The sequence below is a fragment of the Eptesicus fuscus genome, chromosome 1, assembly GCF_027574615.1.
Source record: "Eptesicus fuscus isolate TK198812 chromosome 1, DD_ASM_mEF_20220401, whole genome shotgun sequence".
Taxonomy (NCBI): Eukaryota; Metazoa; Chordata; class Mammalia; order Chiroptera; family Vespertilionidae; genus Eptesicus; species Eptesicus fuscus.
The window spans coordinates 14,841,221-14,860,498 of NC_072473.1; the positions used below are offsets into that span (position 1 = coordinate 14,841,221).

Sequence of the window (19,278 nt, forward strand, 5' to 3'; positions counted from 1 at the left end):
AGGAAGGGAGAGGGATAGGAGAGTTAGAAACATCGATGAGAGAGACACCAATTCAGCTGCCTCCTGCACACCTCCCACTGGGGATGTGCCCGCAACCAAGGTACATGCCCTTGACTGGAATCGAACCTGGGACCCTTGAGTCCGCAGGCCGACGCTCTATCCACTGAGCTAAACCAGTTAGGGCTACAAACTTTTTGATAGCTCAATTGATGTCTCTTCCTTTTCAAATTTAAGCATTGGAATTAATAATTATTCAAAGTGTGCACACATTTTTTGAGACACGCTATATATATATTTTTTAAATATATATTTCTTTTATTGATTTCAGAGAGGAAGGAAGAGGGGGAGAGAGATAGAAACATCAATGATGAGAGAGAATCATTGTTTCGCTGCCTCCTGCACGCCCCCTACTGGGGCTCGAGCCTGCAACCCGGGCATGTGCCCTTGGCTAGAATCGAACCCAGGACCCTTCAGTCCACAGGCCAATGCTCTATCCACTGAGCCAAACCAGCCAGGACTATATATTTTTTTTCTTTTCTTTTTTCTTTTTAAGGGAGAGTGGGATGGGGAGAGATAGAAAGAGAAACATCAATGTGAAAGAGACACATCAATTGGTTGCCTCCCGCACACTCTCTACCAGGGCCAGGGAATCAAACCTCAGACCCTTCAGTCCACAGGCTGATGCTCTATCCACTGAGCAAAACCGGCTAGGGCTATTTTTTTATGTTGTTATTGTTTTTAGGGAGAGAGTGAGGGAGGGGGAGAAAGCAAGAAATATTGATCAGTTGCCTCCTGCATGTACCCCAACCAGGGATGGAACTCGAAACCTTGCTATGTGCCCTGATGGGGAATTGAACCAGCGACCTTTCAGCGCAACCAACTGAGCCACAGTGAACAAGGTGTGAATTTTGTATTTTTTTATTGATATAATTTACACACTGTAAGATTCACCCTTTAAAACGTATATTCACTGTCCTAGCCGGTTTGCTTCAGTGGATAGAGCGTCACCCTGCGGACTGAAGGGTCCTAGGTTCCATTCCCGCCAAGCACACATGCCCAGGTTGTGGGTTTGATCCCCAGTGTGGGGCGTGCAGGAGGAAGCAGATCAATGGTTCTCTCTCATCATTGATGTTTCTACCACTCTCTCCCTTTCTCTCTAAAATGAAAATTAAATTTTAAAATAAATAGAATGTACAGTTCACTGATTTTTTAGTATATTCACAAAGTAGTGTAACCATCACCACTAATTCCACATTGTAATCATCTGGGTTTTCTGAATTGGCGGTACAACTATTTACAATGTCAGATAAATTCTAAATTTATCAACTTGTAAGTTCCTAAATTTAGAATTAATTGCCTCCACCTAAATACAAAATATTGTACAGTTTCTGCCATCACTTAACCAATGAATGTATTTATTGAAATATATCTTCCCATTTTAGGTAAACCGTTGTACCTAAAACTTATAAAAACATACACATTATCATCTTTCTTAAGCATTAAATGAACACAGATAACCTAAATTCTTATTCATCTCTCCTTACATTTTTCTGCCTAGAAATGAATACATGTTCATGATAGAAAATTTGTAAAGCATAGAAATACATGGAGGAGGAACAAAACTTGAATTCTTTTTAACACTGGATGAAAAAGGGTTAAATCTCAACAACCTTTAAATTTTTAAATATCAATTTATTGGTAATATTTCCATCAAAGAAGTGGGTTTTCTTGGATCAGCTTTTAAAAAAAAAAAACCTTTTGGGGAGGTCTTACTGACACCCAGCTTCTATTCTATGCTAACTCCATTCTAGCGCCACTACGGACCACCTCCCTAGCTCCAGAAACGTCTGAGAGTTAAGTTAGACTTTGATTTTCCCATCCGTCGGCCGCGGAAGCTCCGCGCGAGGGCGCCCTGCCCGCCGTCTGCCAGTGACGCGAGGCGACGTGAACGTGGCCAGCTCAGCGCACGGCCTCCTCCCGCCTATAGCTCCGTCACAGGTGGGCGGGACCCAAGCCGACTTCGCCTTATTACATTGCGGAAGTCAGTAAAAAAATACGTTCCCACAGTCTGTCCTCACATCCTACCTAAGATTCCCAGGTCCTGAGAAACCCTTCCGGCCACCCCCACGGGAAACCGGAAATAGTTTCTCCAGAGCCAGCGCGCGCGCCGTTAGTTTCACCCGCGTAGCAAGGGTCCTTTTTTGGGGCTGCCCTCAGCTTTGCCTGCACAAATAACCAACAGGTCCGCTACGAATAGACCCCCAAATTTTGCCTCGTGTTTTCTAGTCATCCTGCCGGCAGGTTGTGTATGAACCCAAGCAGAAAGAAGTCCAAGTAATGAGGCCCTGCTGCACCGGTCGTCCTCCTTTCCCCGGCCCGGGCCCTAGCCTGCTTTCCTTTCTTCGCTCCGCCCCTCCTCCCCCGCCCTGCGTTTCGTCTGGCGGTTGCCGCGGCGACTTCCTTCCTCTCCCGACAAGATGGCGGGGGGTGAGGCTGGCGTGACTCTCGGCCAGCCGCATCTTTCTCGTCAAGATCTCGCCACTTTGGTAAGATTTCGATTTGGGAGGATGCGGAGTGAACTCGGGAGTGGGAAAGACAGGGCCTCCCGAGTGGCGTTGAGACAAGGCATTGCCGGGCTGCAGGAGCGTGGTTAGCTCTGGAGCCGGAGGTCCTGAGCCGCGCTGCCGCCACCTGCATCTCGGCAAGTCCGCGAGCTGGGCTGCGCGGGGCGGCGGGGGGGAGCCGAGATCCTGAGACATAAATGTCATTAAGTTTTTCACTTTTGAAAGTTTGTTCTCAGTGCTAATGTCAAGGTTGGGCGCCTCGGGCCTCCCCATCTTCTCTAGAGAACAGAGGAGTGTAGTGTTAGGTAGCGATGAGAAGGACTTTTAAAACTTACCAGTCAGCCGAGTACAAGATTGCTTATAGAAGAGAGCTGTTCGCATAGAGGTGAACTGTAGGTAAAGTGTAAAGTCAAAGGAAAAAGTTGTGATTTGCTTTATGTATAGTGATTAAAAGTAAAAGTAAAATGTTTGATTGCAGGATGTTACCAAACTGACGCCACTTTCACACGAAGTAATCAGCAGACAAGCCACAATTAATATAGGTAAGATAAGAATAACTTCTTGGAGACCTGAGTTGCTTGATCTCCAGCAAGTGATTTTTCTCTCCCTTTGGGAATTTCTGTCTCTTTGTGTGATTATCTGAATTATATAAGTTTGCAGATATTCAAACAGACGTTGAGCACTTGTGAGTAAAGCACCTCCTTGTTTTCTTTGGGAAGCACATGTTACCCATGCTTATCTTACAGACTAGGTGAGGAAAAAAATACAGACATATGAGAAGTTTAATAGCATAAGGCAGTATGTAGTCATGTAGCACTTTAAGTAAGAAATAAAAATGTGGCTGTACTTGTCACACAGGGTTATTGCAAGGGCAGAGCGTTTTTGAAAGTTTTATTTGATATATAGGCTATTATTATGTAGAGTTTTTTTTTTTTTCCTTAATTGACACCTACAACTGTAGAGGAGAAGTTATGTTGACTGAGTGTAAATTTGGGCTATTTGAGAGTCTGTACAAACAGCACAGTAAAACCTAGTTAAAAAGTAAGGCTCTACCATCAGGCTATTAAAGAGTTGTAAGATAAATGCTATCCTTGACATTACTGTAATTAAACGTGGGTTTTCTTATTTTCATGGATTCCTTTTGGTTAGGCTCATCATACCTATTTATTTTACTCTGGGAATACTGGAAAATTTCTGAATATACACAATACGTATTTTTACTGCATTTTTATTTTTAAATTTTTATTTATTGATTTGAGAGAGAGAAACATCGATTTGTTGTTCCACTTATTTATGCATTCATTGGTGCTTCTTGTATGTACCCTGACCAAGATGGAACCCACAACCTTGGTGTATTACGATGATGCTCCAACCAACTGAGCTACCCAGCCAGGGCCTTGAGTGTCTATTTTAAATGAAGGCAATTTTTCCTGTGATTAAAAACATGAGGTGAATAATTTTTAGTATGCTAAGTATGGCTTTTTTTGTTGTTGTTAATCCTTACCCAAGGATATTTTTTTCCATTGACGTTTTAGAGAGAGTGGAAGGGAGAGGGGGAGGCTCTCATCATTGATGTTTCTGTCTCCCTCTCCCTTCCTCTGTGAAATCAATAAAAATATATTTTTTAAAAAAGAATATGTAGGAGCAAAAATTGAAGCCACTGTTGGTTTTACATTGATATTTTATAATGAGTTATGGCTTTGTTTTTCTAGTCCATTGTTATTTGCCAAAAATATTTGGTGCAATTGAGTGCATGTGAATTAATTTTTTGAATTTTGTCTGTAGGTACAATTGGCCACGTAGCTCATGGGAAATCCACAGTTGTAAAAGCTATTTCTGGAGTTCACACTGTCAGGTTCAAAAATGAGCTAGAAAGAAATATTACAATCAAGCTTGGATATGCTAATGCTAAGGTGAGCCCTGTACTGTGGAACTAGACATCAACTTTAATTGGAATGTGCAGATAACAAATCCGAATCTTCTTTTCATTGAAACTTAGATTTATAAACTTGATGACCCAAGTTGTCCTCGGCCAGAATGTTACAGATCCTGTGGAAGCAGCACACCTGATGAGTTTCCTACAGACATTCCAGGGACCAAAGGAAACTTCAAATTAGTCAGGTGACCTCTTTGGTGCTAAAAACACTTTATACTTTATATTTTATTGTTTTGTGGTTGGAGCTCTTTGAAATATATTAACCGGGATATTAAACAGAGAGCCTAACCGCTGAATGGTTTTGTTATTTTAACATATTATGTTTTTAAATAGTTGTTTCTATTCTTAGGGGAAGAAAAAAGCCATTCTTTTTAAAAAAAAACATATTTGTATTGATTTTAAGAGAAGAAGGAAGAGATAGGAACATCAATGATGAGAGAGAATCATTGATCGGCTGCCTTCTGCATGGCCCACAACCCAGGCATGTGCCCTGACCAGGAATCGAACCGTGACCTCCTGGTTCATAGATCTAGACTCGAGGCATACCAGCCGGGCAGAGAATTTATTCTTTTATCAAAAGCCGGGCCAATTCCAGCTTTTGAAAGTGCTAGAGAAATTTTTGGCAAATTATTTTTTCAGATGGCAATGTCCATTCTGTTAACACTGTTAGCTTTCAAATAGGTGACATTCCCTATATACACTTCATACTGTATTTATTTTCATTGGATTTGGGAATTTCTGTCTCCAGTTATTTCTAGTTATTACATAGCTAATTTCATTTGCTTTGTAATGATCTATAGTGATTTGACTCAGCGAGTAGGTAATCTTATTTCCAAGGTCTAGAAACACCAAGTCCTGTAACCACTTGACTTTATAGCAGTAATAAATATTTATATTTGTTCCATATTCATATGTGGTATTTATATTCTGCATTAAAGTGGTTTAAATTTGTGAAATCTATAATTTGCATCTTGAAGCATTGATTGATCTTAGGACTGATAGTTATTTCTCCATTGGTAGACATGTTTCCTTTGTTGACTGTCCTGGCCACGATATTTTGATGGCTACTATGCTGAATGGTGCCGCAGTGATGGATGCAGCTCTTCTGTTGATAGGTAAGTAATATCAGAATTGGTTTGGACAAATCAATGTGGAGCAAATCCAAGATGAAATATTTAAAGGGGAACTAAGGCCTTTAAAGGCCATATCCATACCTAAGGGTGACATGAATGGAAACTAATATGAAATACTAGATGACATCCCTGCCTACCAGCTATCACAAAATATTAAACAAGATAGACCTAGGGCCTATAGAATTCATATGGTATTATATATTTTTAAAAGTCAGTAGTTCATTTTCCACACATCACATGATATAACTTATTTTTATTTTTAAAAGTATGTCAAGATGGGTGTGAAGAGAGCAGAGCGCCTGAAGAATGGCTCCTCTGTGAATAACACATCCAACAGCAACTTGGGCTTATTCTTCACAGGTGGCAGGATACTATGACTTTCCTGTGACATTACGCCCTATACATGAAAAAAAAAAGAAAAAGAAAAAAAGTATGCCAAGGGATATAGTATAGGACACCTGTACATTACTGCATAGAGAGGATGACTGTTGGAGTACCCAACAAAACATGCCTATTTCTTTATAATACACTGTTGGTTATCTTTACTATTAGTGTTCTTCCCTTTCTTTGTTAGGGAATAACCTCTATTAGTTGAAATTCATAGCCTGTATTAAGTGTCTTTTCCCTCGCCCTGACCGGTTTGGCTCAGTGGATAGAGCCTCGGCCTGCGGACTGAAGGGTCCCGGGTTCGATTCCAGTCAAGGGCATGTGCCTTGGTTGCGGGCACATCCCCAGTGGGGGGTGTGCAAGAGGCAGCTGATGGATGTTTCTCTCTCATCGATGTTTCTAACTCTCTATCCCTCTCCCTTCCTCTCTGTAAAAAATCAATAAAATATATTTTAAAAAAAACTTTAAAAAAAAAGTGTCTTTTCCCTCTTAATTACTCTGCCTCTCGGGAGCTTGACTAGGCCGGAACATTTCTAATACTAGATAGAGCTTTATGCCTAAGCAAAATTTGTTCAGGGCAGACCCTGAGATGCCAAACTTGTTGATTCCAAACTCCTTGCTTAGGACCAGCAGTGGGAGCCAAACATTCAAATGTTTCCTTTATCACATGCCAGCTAACAAAATATACATAACATAAAACTTACCATTTTAGCCATTTAAAGTGTACAATTTGGTGACATTAAGTACACTGACAATGTTGTACAAGCATCATCACTATCTAGATCCAGAACATCTTCATTACCCCAAAAGAAAGCCCGATGCCCATTAAACAGTCACTCTATTCTCTCCCAGTCCAGCTCCTGGCAACCACTAATCTGCTTTCTTTCTCATGAATTTGCCTCTTCTGACAAATAATTTCTAGCTAATTCTCATGCATCTATTTTATTCTTTGTCATTTAGCTGGTAATGAGTCTTGCCCTCAGCCTCAGACTTCTGAACACCTGGCTGCTATAGAAATCATGAAACTGAAGCATATTTTGATTTTACAAAATAAAATTGATTTGGTGAAAGAAAGCCAGGCTAAAGAACAATATGAACAGATCCTTGCATTTGTACAAGGTAAGAAGCCGTAATATCTAATACATCTATGGATCATTTGGAGAGCTAGTTAATCCAGGTACCAGATGTTAGCTTAATAGATGATATAAAACAGGGTAAGCTTAGGGGTATTAAGCCTTCTTTTTCTCTACCTACCACTGGTGAAATCGATGTTTCTGAATGAATAGACTAAAATATATTTTTGCTGGTTGAAAGTTAGAAGTGAAGTTGTATTCTGGAAACTACCAGTTTAATAAAAATCCTCAGTGAGCCCTAGCTGGTTTGGCTCAGTGGATAGAGCATCAGCCTGGGGATTGAAGAGTCCTGGGTTCAATTCTGGTTAAGGGCACATGCCAGGATTGTGGGCTCGACCCCCAGTATGGGGCATGGAGGAGGCAGCTGATCAATGATTCTCATCATTGATGTTTCTATCTCTTCCCTCTCCCTTCCTCTCTGAAATCAATAAAAAAATATTTTAAAAAATAAATATAAAAATCCTCAGTGATAATAAAATGAACAAAGCACTTAAAAAATAGGTCTTAAACTATTCTTACTCAGTAGCTACTTGGAGAATTGGAACTGACAATCATTTATTTAAACTTCATCATCCCTTTCTCTACCAGCTAGTGTTCTTCATATTAGGGAAGACATAATACATCTTATTGTTGACATTCGATTCTCTCTCAGCCTTGTTTTTCTTGTTAGAAAGGTTGACTTTGCACAGAACCCAGTTCTATCATAATGTAAAAGAATAAGTCATATTGATTAAAATTAATTCTGTTTGTTCCATTTCTTTGAACACCCTGTTTGACATATAATTAATAAGGAGCAAATATTAATATGTGCAGTAGTCTTTGATTAGCAAAGAGTCTATAATTTTGACATTTATTGGAAAGCTAATTACATGTTACTAGAAATCTTTCAACTAGTAAAATGTTCTTTCCCAGGAGTGTTAGTATTTTATTCCTTTAAACAGTTTTATCATCTTAGTATGTTAAATATATGTTAACATTTTTCTCTTAAAGGGAATAGTATCCATTTTCAGGAGTAAAAGCAAACAGAATACTGCCACCTTTCTAAACAAAATTATCACTTTCTACTGGTTGCTGGCACTTGTGTGGGAATGTGTAGGCATCTGTTTCTTAACAGTTTCCTGTAACATGTATAGAACAAATTTTGTAAAATTGAATTCTGATTTTTCTGAATTTTGTCATATAGGTACAGTAGCAGAAGGTGCTCCTATTATTCCAATTTCTGCTCAGCTGAAATACAATATTGAAGTTGTCTGTGAGTACATAGTAAAGAAAATCCCAGTACCGCCGAGAGATTTTACTTCAGAACCCCGACTTATTGGTAAGTGATAGGATTTGTCTTTAACTCTTAATTGGATCTTTTCTACATTGGTGATTCCCCCTTAAGAGTATTTATTACTATTTCCTATTTCTGCAGAGGTAATAATAAATTAAAATCTCCATTGAAAAATTTTTTTAAATTGTTGAGTTTTGAGAGCATATTGGCAATGCTAGATTGCATTACTGGATCAGGGCCAGAGTCCTGAATGCAGAAGAAATGTAACCTTTTTGTATATATGTTACGTGATTGAGATGGAATAACACCGTATTCTCTATGGAATTATGTTGTAATAAAGAACAGAATATTAGAACTCTCACACAGATTATTTCATTGTACCATTAATGAAGATTTTCATGTCCCTTTCACTTTTATTTAAGTTTAAAATATCAGTATTGCTATAATTTGATCATCAAAACTTGTGATTTCTTCCTTTCATTGATTTCAGAGAGGAAGGGAGAGAGATATATCAATGATGAGAGAAAATCATTGATCAGCTGCCTACTGCACGCCCCCTACTGGGGATCGAGCCCACAATCCAGCCATGTGCCCTTGACCGAAATTGAACCCAGGACCCTTCAGTTTGCTGGTCTATGCTCTTATCTATTGAGCCAAACCAGCTAGGGCTAAGCTTGTGATTTTTACAGAGATGTAGGAGCCTTTTCAAAACACATTTGAGCCCTGTTAGGCCTTCACCCAGGGTCCACCTGTGTGTTATGGGAAGTGTTCTCTTCCCTTGGGTGATTGTGATGCGTACCCATTGTTAAGAGACACTGCTCTCAGGACCTAAGGGCAGGTTATATAGTCCTAGAGTTGTTTTATAGTTTTAAAACTCAATTTTTATTTCAGAAGTTGTATAGAGGTATATAAAGAAAAGAAAAAAGTCCATAATCTCCCTGCCTCCCACTTCTAGCCCCTTAGCCCTGAAGTAACCAAAGTGAAACAGTTGGCATATATTATTCCCATACCTCTCTTTGCTCATATCATCATGTATTTAGTTTTAGTTTTTCTTTGTGGAAGTGGGATCATACTGTGTGTGTGATTTTAGTAACCAGTTTTTTTTTTCCCTTAATAGTGTCCTTCCAGATCAGTACATATGGTTCTACATTCTTTAATGGCTGCATGGCAATCCCTAGTATTGATGGATCATAAAATGCCTCCTGTCAGTGAACTTTTACATTATTTCCACTTTTTCATAAGACTGCAATAAACTTAGTTGGAGTAATAATGTCAGATTTTGTCACAAACTCACCCCTATGGTGTAAATCTTATGTGTGTACTATTTTAGGAAAGTTAACTTAGAAAATAATATTTCATGTAAAATTAAAGTGTACAGACTCGGCTTTAATTTGTTTTCTTTTTAGTTATTAGGTCCTTTGATGTCAACAAACCTGGCTGTGAAGTTGATGACCTTAAAGGGGGTGTAGCTGGTGGTAGTATTCTCAAAGGGGTGTTAAAGGTAAGTTGGGTTTTGGTGGTTGAGTGTTTGTTTGTTTAATTGGGGTAAATTGGTTAATAACATTATTTAAATTTCAGGTATTTACAACTTTATAATACAACATCTGTATACTCCATTGTGTGCTCACCACCAAAAGTCTACTGGTTATGATTTTGCTTTGTTTGTTTTCCCCTGGTCTTTTTAGGTGTGTTTTTTTTTTTTCAATTACAGTTTACATTCAGTATTATTCTGTATGTTTCAGATGTACAGCAAAGTGGTTAGGAAATCATGTACTTCCTTGGTCTTAATCAGGAAAACAGTATATGGATATTTTAAATTAAAAAAAATATATTTTTTTCTAAAGACATGAAACTCTTTTTAAAAGAATTTATTGATTTGAGAGAGAGATCAATTTTTTCTACTTATTTATGTATTGGTTGCTTCTTGTATGTGCTCTTATTGGGGATCAAACCCGCAACCTTGGCATATTGGGACAACACTAACCAACTGTGCTACCCGTCCGTCCAGGGCAAAAATGTTTTTCTTGGTGCCTAGTACTTGATATAGATGTCTTTTAGTACTCCACATTTTTTGTGGAGATAGGCTTATGTGGTAGCTGGATGTCGAAACAGTTGGATGGTTCTGGTTTGGGAGATCTTTTCTACTTTTTTTTATTGTTGTGATCTTTGAAATAGAAAAAGGATTGCCTTTTCAGTTTTGTGGTCTTTCTGTTAGGACTTCTTATATGTAAATGGGAATTGTGTTGTCCCTAATTCTAAATGCAGTAATTCTAATTATTTATTTTTTTTACAGGTGGGACAGGAGATAGAAGTCAGACCTGGTATTGTTTCCAAAGATAGTGAAGGAAAACTCATGTGTAAACCAATCTTTTCCAAAATTGTATCACTGTTTGCGGAACATAATGATCTTCAGTACGCTGCTCCAGGGGGTCTCATTGGTAAGGATTTTCCTCTCATCCCTATGTTATTTTTGAGAGGCAGGAAGGGAGAGGGGAGAGAGAGAGAGAAAAACATGAATGTGAGAGAGGGAAACATCAATTGGCTGCCTCCTGCATGCCCCCCATTGGGGATCGAGCTCACAACCTGGGCATGTGCCCCAACTGACTGAGAATTGAACTGAGGACTTTCCAGTATATGGGATGACACCCAACCAACTAAGCCACACCAGCCAGGGCACATCCATACGTTTTTATTTGTGGATATTCATGGCACTTTTCATGGGAAATGGATTACTCAAAAAGATATTTTATAGATACTCCTTTTTTTAATTCTCACCCCAGGATATGTTCGTTAATTCTAGAGAGGAGGAAAGGGAGAGGGAGGGGGGAGAGATAACGCATTTGACCACCACCCAGCTTCAACAAATTACCAATATTCTCCCAATCTTGCTTCCTCTTTATATCTCTGTTCCTCTCCTACTCAAAAGGTACACTGCTAAAACATTTTGAAGTGGATCCTAGGAATCATATGAAATCTTCAAGCTATCTTTTTGACCTGCCTAGGGGAGAAATGGCAGGCAGATATTCTTCACACTACCCATGAATTTTGTATCTTTTTAGCCTTCATTAAGGATAGATTCATTATTTATTTATTTTTATTTAAAAAAATATACATTTTATTGATTTTTTTTACAGAGAGGAAGGGAGAGAGATAGAGAGTTAGAAACATCGATCAGCTGCCTCCTGCACACCCCCGTACTGGGGATGTGCCTGCAACCAAGGTACATGCCCTTGACCGGAATCGAACCTGGGACCTTTCAGTCCGCAGGCTGATGCTCTATCCACTGAGCCAAACTGGTTTCGGCAGGATAGATTCATTTTTTAGTTAGTCTATTATCTCTTTGTCTTTTGTTTAGAATTTAAGTAAAGAGGGTCTTTCTGATTTCAAATACACAACTAACCTGGGAGTTTACAATTCTGTTTCTTCAGAAAAAATGGATTTTTTTGTCAAACCTATGTGGCTGTTATGTGACTATGAAAATCTAAGTATTAAAATGTATAGGTGTGTGCTGTACTTGTTTGAGTACGTTTTGGGATAAACAGCTTTGTAGGGAAAAAAGTTGGAACGTACACACACACACACACACACACACAAACACACAAACTAGAGGCCCAATGCATGAAATTCGTGCAAGGGCTCGGCCCTCGCAGACCCTACTTTGTCCGGAAGGTTGTTTGGCTGTTTGGTCTAATTAGCATATTAGCTCTTTATTATATAGGATATATCTTATTTCCTATCAGGAGTTGGAACCAAAATTGACCCCACTTTGTGCCGGGCTGACAGAATGGTGGGGCAAGTACTTGGTGCAGTTGGAGCTTTACCTGAGATCTTCACAGAATTGGAAATCTCCTATTTCCTGCTTAGACGCCTTCTAGGTGTACGCACTGAAGGAGACAAAAAAGCTGCAAAAGTAAGTGCTTTCCATAATTCCTGTTTCAAAAAAAGTGACAGTGATGTAAAGACCAGATTTACAGTTAACATGGGATTTAAAAAAAAAAAGTAAATTTGACTTCTTGAAAATGGAGAATTTTAATATGGCAGTCCGTTTAAAGTGAAACCAAACAAAACGGAAAAGTATGTCGTGACAATGATATAGTCCTGTTACCCATTTTCCTTATTTTCTTGTTAATCTTCACCCCAGGATATTTTCCCATCGATTTTTAGAGAGAGTGGAAGGGAGGGGGAGAGACAGAAGAAAACATCGGTGTGTCCTCCAGTGGACTCGTTGTCTCGCGCACATGTCTCAGCCAGGGCTAGAGATCGAGCCTGCAACTGAGGCATGTGCCCTTGACTGGAATCATAGGCTGACACTATCCACTGAGCCAAACCAGCCAGGGCATCCTTGACTGGAATCAAACCCGGGCCCACTGTCTATCCACTGAGCCAAACTGGCTAGGGCATCATTTGATTTTTCTTTTTAAGTTTCAAGATTATGCTGGTAGAGATGGAAAGTTGCTGACATCTGTTGTTGGCAGGGATGTCAGAAAATAAGTTTTGGAACACATTTTTTTGATATTGGGGTTTATTTTTATTTTCCTAGGTGCAAAAGTTGTCTAAGAATGAAGTGCTCATGGTGAACATAGGATCCCTGTCGACTGGAGGAAGAGTTAGTGCAGTCAAGGCCGATTTGGGCAAAATTGTTTTGACTAATCCTGTGTGCACAGAAGTAGGAGAAAAAATTGCCCTTAGTCGAAGAGTTGAGAAACACTGGCGGTAAGTGTCTTAGCCTTTGTCACTATCTAATAAAGAAGACACGGTTAATTTTCTTAGATCCTTGGTGGTGCGCGCGCTCGTGCGCGTGCACACACACTCTTTCACGTACACTTTTCCTAGAATACAACAGTTATTGTGGCTTTAGCTCTAAACTGTATTTATTTGGATGACTTTGTAATCTGTATTTCCAGCCCTGATTTGTGATGGACACATATCAAAAACCAATGAATTTACTTCAGTATTTCCCTTGTCTTTGGCTTTTTAAAACTTTCATTTGGAAATAAATTCAGACATAATAGGAAAATTACAAGAGTTGCACACACAACTCCTATATTACTTGTGTGTGTGCATATATATTTATATATATGAATAAACTTTTTTTCTGAACCATTTGAGGATTGGGTTGTTTATAACCATGCCCCTTGATCTCATAATACTTTGTATATTTCCTAAAAACAAAGATATTCTCTTATATAACCATGTAAAGAGGTTTAACATTAAAAAGAAAAAAAAGTTTAACATTGATAAAATAATAAAATCTACAGTCCATATTCCAGTTTTATTGCTTGTCCCAATATTGTCCTCTATGTCCTTTCAGTGCATTTAGTTTTCATGTCTTTTTGATCTCTAATCTGGAACTTCCTTAACCTTTCATTGTCTTAGCATTGACAGCTTTGAAGAATACAAGCTAGTTACTTTATAGACTCTTCCTCAATTTGGGTTTATCTGATGTTTCCTAAGATTAGATTCAGGTTTTATATTCTTGGCTGGAATACTTATAGGTGGTGATGTCTCCTTAGAGAATCATTAAAATTGTTCAAAGAAATGAGAGCATCTGAATGATTCTTAACATTTTTTAAATATTTTTTTTTATTGAGTTCAGAGAGGAAAGGAAAGGGAAAGAGAGAGAAAACATCAATGATGAGAATCATTGATTGGCTGCCTCCTGCACGCCCCCTACTGGGGATTGAGCCCATAACCTAGGCATGTGCCCTGATTGGGAATCAAACCAGTAACCTCTTGATTCCTGGGTCGATGCTCAACCACTGAGCCACGCTGGCTGGGTGATTCTTACATTCTTTAGAATTGTGGTTTTAACCCATGTTAAAATCCACCATGGAGGTGGATTTTGTTCTAGAAGCTACAGTTGAGTTAGCAATCCAACTTAGTCACTTAATAGAGCAGACATTGGAAGAGGGAGCAGAGGTCCCTCTGCTGTTGAGAGTAATCTGCCAATAATAGACTATTTAGTCCTTTAGTTTAATTTCCTTTACCATCTAAGGTAATGCTAAAGCCATTGTGATATGCTGAGGTGCTGTGAATGGAGAAAAGGATAGAGAATGGGATTTTTAATCAGAGTGAGGGGTTTTGTAAGAGCATGGTTCCTTGGGTGGATGGGAAGGCTCTTGGCAGTTCTGAAGGAGTAGGTGTGTTTTGATAGAGTGAAGATGAGCATATTTATAGTAGCAATTTTTTTTTCTTCTGTCATTCATTCTGACTAGAGTCCATCTGTCTGGGTCTAAGAATCTAAGATGATAGTGTGAGCTTTATGGAGGAGCAGGTTTTGGAGACATTCTGATTGAGCAGATAGGCAGGTAAAACCAGTTATGTCAAATGATTGTGTGGTAATAATGAAATAGCCCAAAACTCACAGTTTCTTTTATTTTCATTTTGCAGTTTAATTGGTTGGGGTCAAATAAGAAGAGGAGTGACAATCAAGCCAACAGTAGATGATGACTGAAGAATTTGGATCAAATCAGATTTTCTATTACCAAATTAGCGATATATTTTCAAAGTAGTGCTGGGGAGTGAATTTCACCTTAGTAGCAATTATTCTCATTTTTTGGTGATGCAAATATAACCTCTCTAGTACTGAAATTAGGGTCTACAATAAATGTAAAAATTATTGGATTGATTCTCTTAGAAACTACTCATTCCCAAATAATGTCTAAATTACATATCACTGCTGGTTTGAAATGAAACTGCTACAATTAGCTTTTGCCGTAGCACATGTACCACCGAACCTATTTGAAATAAATTTTTTCTTCTTATTTTCATGATTCATCTTTGAGTAGCTTCGGGCTTGAAAGGATTATTACATCAGTAAAAACTTGGAGATACAAATTTTTGAAGACTAGCTTCCCTTTGCCTCATACTTTATGTTGCTTTATCTTCACAATTTTGAGTAAAAGAAATGAATAGGTTCAAATAAAATTATCCTTTAGAGCAAGCATGTCAAACTCAAAGGCTGACACGGGCCAAATAAACAAGGTTTAAGTTTATGTGGGCCGCAAAAAAACAAAAGCTTCCATTTTCAATACAAAGGGCTGAAATAAATGAGTCATCGATAACATAAAATAATAGAACATTTTAATAAAAACTAATATTTTTCTTGAACATTAACTTACCAGACACTGAATTAAGACAAATTAATAAGCGTAACACAGATAAACCTATTTTTCTTGTTCTCCGAAAGTGAAATATTTCCTGTTCACACCAAACAAGTCAGTCCAAGACTAATGGCGTGGCCATCGGCTGCTAAAATATTCACTGCTAGTATTAGAGAAATGGTGTGCCTGCGCGTAAGGCGTGTAAGGGAAATGAATGCAACAGGATTATAGTAATCAGTCATCGAATGTTGTAGTTATTAAAAATTATGTATAACAGGATATTGTAAAAATTAAGTTATAATTAAAAAAATACATATATATTGATTTCAGAGAGGAAGGGAGAGGGAAAGAGAATTATTTTTTTTAGTGTATTTTATTGGTTTTCTACAGAGAGGAAGAGAGAGGGATAGAGAGTTAGAAACATCGATGAGAGAAAACATCGATCAGCTGCCTCCTGCACACCCCGCACTGGGGTTGTGCCCGCAACCAAGGTACATGCCCCTGACCAGAATCGAACCTGGGACCCTTCAGTCCGCATACCGACGCTCTATCCACTGAGCCAAACCGGCTTCGGCGAAAGAATTATTGATTGGCTGTCTCCTGCATTGACACTGGGGATGAAGCCCCCAACCCAGGCATGTGCCCATGACCGGAATCGAACTTAGGACCCGCAGGCTGACGTTCTATCCACTGAGACAAACCAGCTAGGGCAAGTTACAAAATTTTTTTAAAACGTTTCTTACATACCATTATATTGGCTGGGCCACAAAAATAGTTTTGGGCCACGAGTTTGACATGCTTTAGAGCATGAGTACTGGTTACTGTGGGCACCCTCCTCCGCCGCCCCCCCTTTCCTGGACTAGAATACAGGAAACTAGAGTCAGAAGTTCTCACCCTCTCCCTATGAAATCCTGTAATTGTTGGTTGACACCTGAAATCCAACAGCCTTCTCCCATTGCAAATACTGTTACACCAGGTGCTTCTATATAAGATCTTCCAAGGCCTTATGAGATTCTAATATTAGTAATCTTTAGGATTTACTATATATATAGTAAATATATAGTAATTATATATATAATTGATTACAGGGAGAGAAATATATATATTTAATTGGTTACAGGGAGAGAGAGAAACATTAGTGATGAGAGAATCATTGATCAGCTGCCTCCTGCACACCCCATACCAGGGATCCAGTCCACAATCAATCATATGCCCTAACCAAGAATCGAACTGTGACCTGGTTCATGGATCAATGTTCAACTACTGAGCCACCGGCCGGGGAAAAAAATTTTTTTTAATATAGTTTATTGATTTTTTTACAGAGAGGAAGGAAGAGGGATAGAGAGCTAGAAACATCGATGAGAGAAACATCGATCAGCTGCCTACTGCACACCCCCTACTGGGGATGTGCCCACAACCAAGGTACATGCCCTTGACCGGAATCGAACCTGGGACCCTTTAGTCTGCAGGCCGATGCTCTATCCACTCAACCAAACTGGTTAGGGCTGTTGTTCTTTAATATTAGTAATCTTTGGAGCTTTCAAGAGAAAAGATGTTAGAAAGCAAGGGGTGTGGCCTTTGATTTTTTAAAAAATATATTTTATTGATTTTCTATAGAGAGGAAGAGAGAGGGATAGAGAGTCAGAAACATTGATGAGAGGGAAACATCTATCAGCTGCCTCCTGCACACCCTCCACCGGGGATGCGCCTGCAACCAAGGTACATGCCCTTGACCGGAATTGAACCTGGGACCCTTGAGTCCGCAGGCCGACGCTCTATCCACTGAGCCAAACGGGCCAGGGCATGCCCTTTGATTTTTTTTTTAATATATATTTTATTGATTTTTTACAGAGAGGAAGAGAGAGGGATAGAGAGTTAGAAACATCGATGAGAGAAACATAGATCAGCTGCCTCTTGGACACCCCCTACTGGGGATGTGCCTGCAACCAAGGTACATGCCCTTGACCGGAATCGAACCTGGGACCCTTGAGTCCACAGGCCGACGCTCTATCCACTGAGCCAAACGGGCCAGGGCATGCCCTTTGATTTTTAACTTACTCTCCATGTTCCTGTACTTTTCATGTGCTGTGCTTTTTAATTTTTACTTATTTTTTGTTTCATAAGATTCTGTTAGAGCAGTCATTCTCAACTCTGACTGACATTAGAATTGCTGGGAAAACCTGAAAAAAAAGAAAGCTGCCTGCCCTAGCTGGTTTGGCTCAATGGAGAGAGCATAGGCCTGTGAACTGAAGGGTCCCAGGTTCAGTTCCTGATCAAGGCACATGCCTGGGTTGCAGGCTCATCCCCAGCAGGGGGCATGCAGGAGGCAGCCAATCCATGATGCTCTCTTACCATTGAGGTTTCTATCTCTCTCCCTCTCCCTCTCTGAAATCAATAAAAATATGTACTTTTTAAGAAAAGATAGATGCCCCACAGAGATTCTGATTTAATTGGCTTGGGGTGGAGCTGAGGCGTTGATGTTTTTTAAAAACTCCCCAGTGTTGAGAAACAAGTTTAGAGTTGAGAAGTAGGTGTATCAGATAACACAGAATCTTACTGAGTTTTGATAATACTCTAGTTTGCTTTTCTTCAATTTGTATTTAATGTGGGATTGGATGCCATAGTCATAATAGTATGCTCTTTTTGGCATTGAAGCTGGTGTGTTGTAGAAGTTTAGAATCTATGCCTATGAGTTATTTAAGTGTAAGTTTTGAGGAACCATATTAATGTCACATACTTGGTTGACATTGAAGGGTTATGTTATAGCGTCTGGAACACATTGAAATAAAACAAGGTTCTAATCCAAACATTAACTATATATCTAATATGTCCCCTGTGTTTTCTAAGTATTTACCAGAAATTCTGGAATGACGTAAGATGCAGAGCTTTGCAAGAGTTGACTAATTTATTATTTTTAAAAATATTCTTACTAATTTTTAGAGAGAGAGGGAGAAACACTGATATGAGAGCAAAATATTGATTGGCTGCCTCTGCACGCCCCGTACCAGAGATCCTGCCCACAACTTGGGCATGTGCCCTGACCGGGAATCGAATCGGCAACCTTTAGGTGCACAGGATGATGCCCAACCAACTGCGCCACACTGGCCCGTGCAACTAATTTAATTAGTCTCATGTCAGAATTGAAACCAGAAGTCTCTTGCATGAATTTCAACAAATCTGCAAAGCACTGTGCTTAGTGTAAATGGGAATATCCAAATAAAACAATGGGCCTTATTTCCATAGAACTTAAAGTCGGTACAGTAATTCTCAGCAAAAGACATACCTAGTTGAGAATCTGCTTGTAATGTGATGTTGCTGATGCAAGTTCATTGCATCTAAATTCTATTGGCTCTCGTCAGCAAGATCTTTTCAGAATCTGACCAGTTCTCACCACCCCCGCTGCTACCATCCTAGTCGGAGTCACCAGTGACAATAACCCTGTAACTCCTTCCTGCTTCCACACTTTCACCACGGCAGTCTGTTCTCAACATAAGCAGGTACCCTTTTTGCAAGCGAATGCTATGTACAACTCTGATAAATGATCAAGTTAGTCTCACAGAAGTGTGTGTGTGGGGGGGGAGGCATAAGGACAGTGAAGCTGTGACATCCAAATGACATCCAGGCTGACCTAGAAAGCTCTATCCCAGGGGTCCTCAAACTTTTTAAACAGGGGGCCAGTTCACTGTCCCTCAGACGGTTGGAGGGCTAGACTATAGTTTAAAAAAAAACAAACAAACCTATGAACAAAT

At 39.3% G+C, this 19,278-nt stretch overlaps 1 protein-coding gene and 1 non-coding gene across 2 annotated transcripts; both read left to right on the plus strand.

Moving 5' to 3' along the window:
* The first annotated feature begins 2,447 nt into the window (after positions 1–2,447).
* On the plus strand, positions 2,448–15,190 carry EIF2S3 (eukaryotic translation initiation factor 2 subunit gamma). Its single transcript, XM_054720781.1, has 12 exons — positions 2,448–2,546; positions 3,043–3,106; positions 4,350–4,477; positions 4,564–4,685; positions 5,521–5,615; positions 6,981–7,139; positions 8,337–8,471; positions 9,833–9,927; positions 10,720–10,864; positions 12,167–12,336; positions 12,967–13,139; positions 14,817–15,190. Exons 1-12 carry the CDS (start codon positions 2,478–2,480, stop codon positions 14,878–14,880), a joined length of 1,419 nt encoding a protein of 472 aa, XP_054576756.1. The 5' UTR covers positions 2,448–2,477; the 3' UTR covers positions 14,881–15,190.
* On the plus strand, positions 5,910–6,038 carry LOC114234074 (small nucleolar RNA SNORA11). Its single transcript, XR_003620265.2, has one exon. It is a non-coding gene; the product is annotated as a small nucleolar RNA SNORA11 (small nucleolar RNA).
* Positions 15,191–19,278: the final 4,088 nt, after the last annotated feature.

What these genes read in the sequence shown, in the direction of transcription:
- EIF2S3 (XM_054720781.1), top strand. Translation starts at nt 2,478, where the DNA reads ATGGCGGGGGGTGAGGCTGGCGTGACTCTCGGCCAGCCGCATCTTTCT. An exon ending in GATCCTTGCATTTGTACAAG is followed by an intron (nt 7,140 to 8,336) that starts GTAAGAAGCCGT and finishes TTTGTCATATAG; the next exon opens with GTACAGTAGCAGAAGGTGCT. An exon ending in AGAGTTGAGAAACACTGGCG is followed by an intron (nt 13,140 to 14,816) that starts GTAAGTGTCTTA and finishes TTCATTTTGCAG; the next exon opens with TTTAATTGGTTGGGGTCAAA.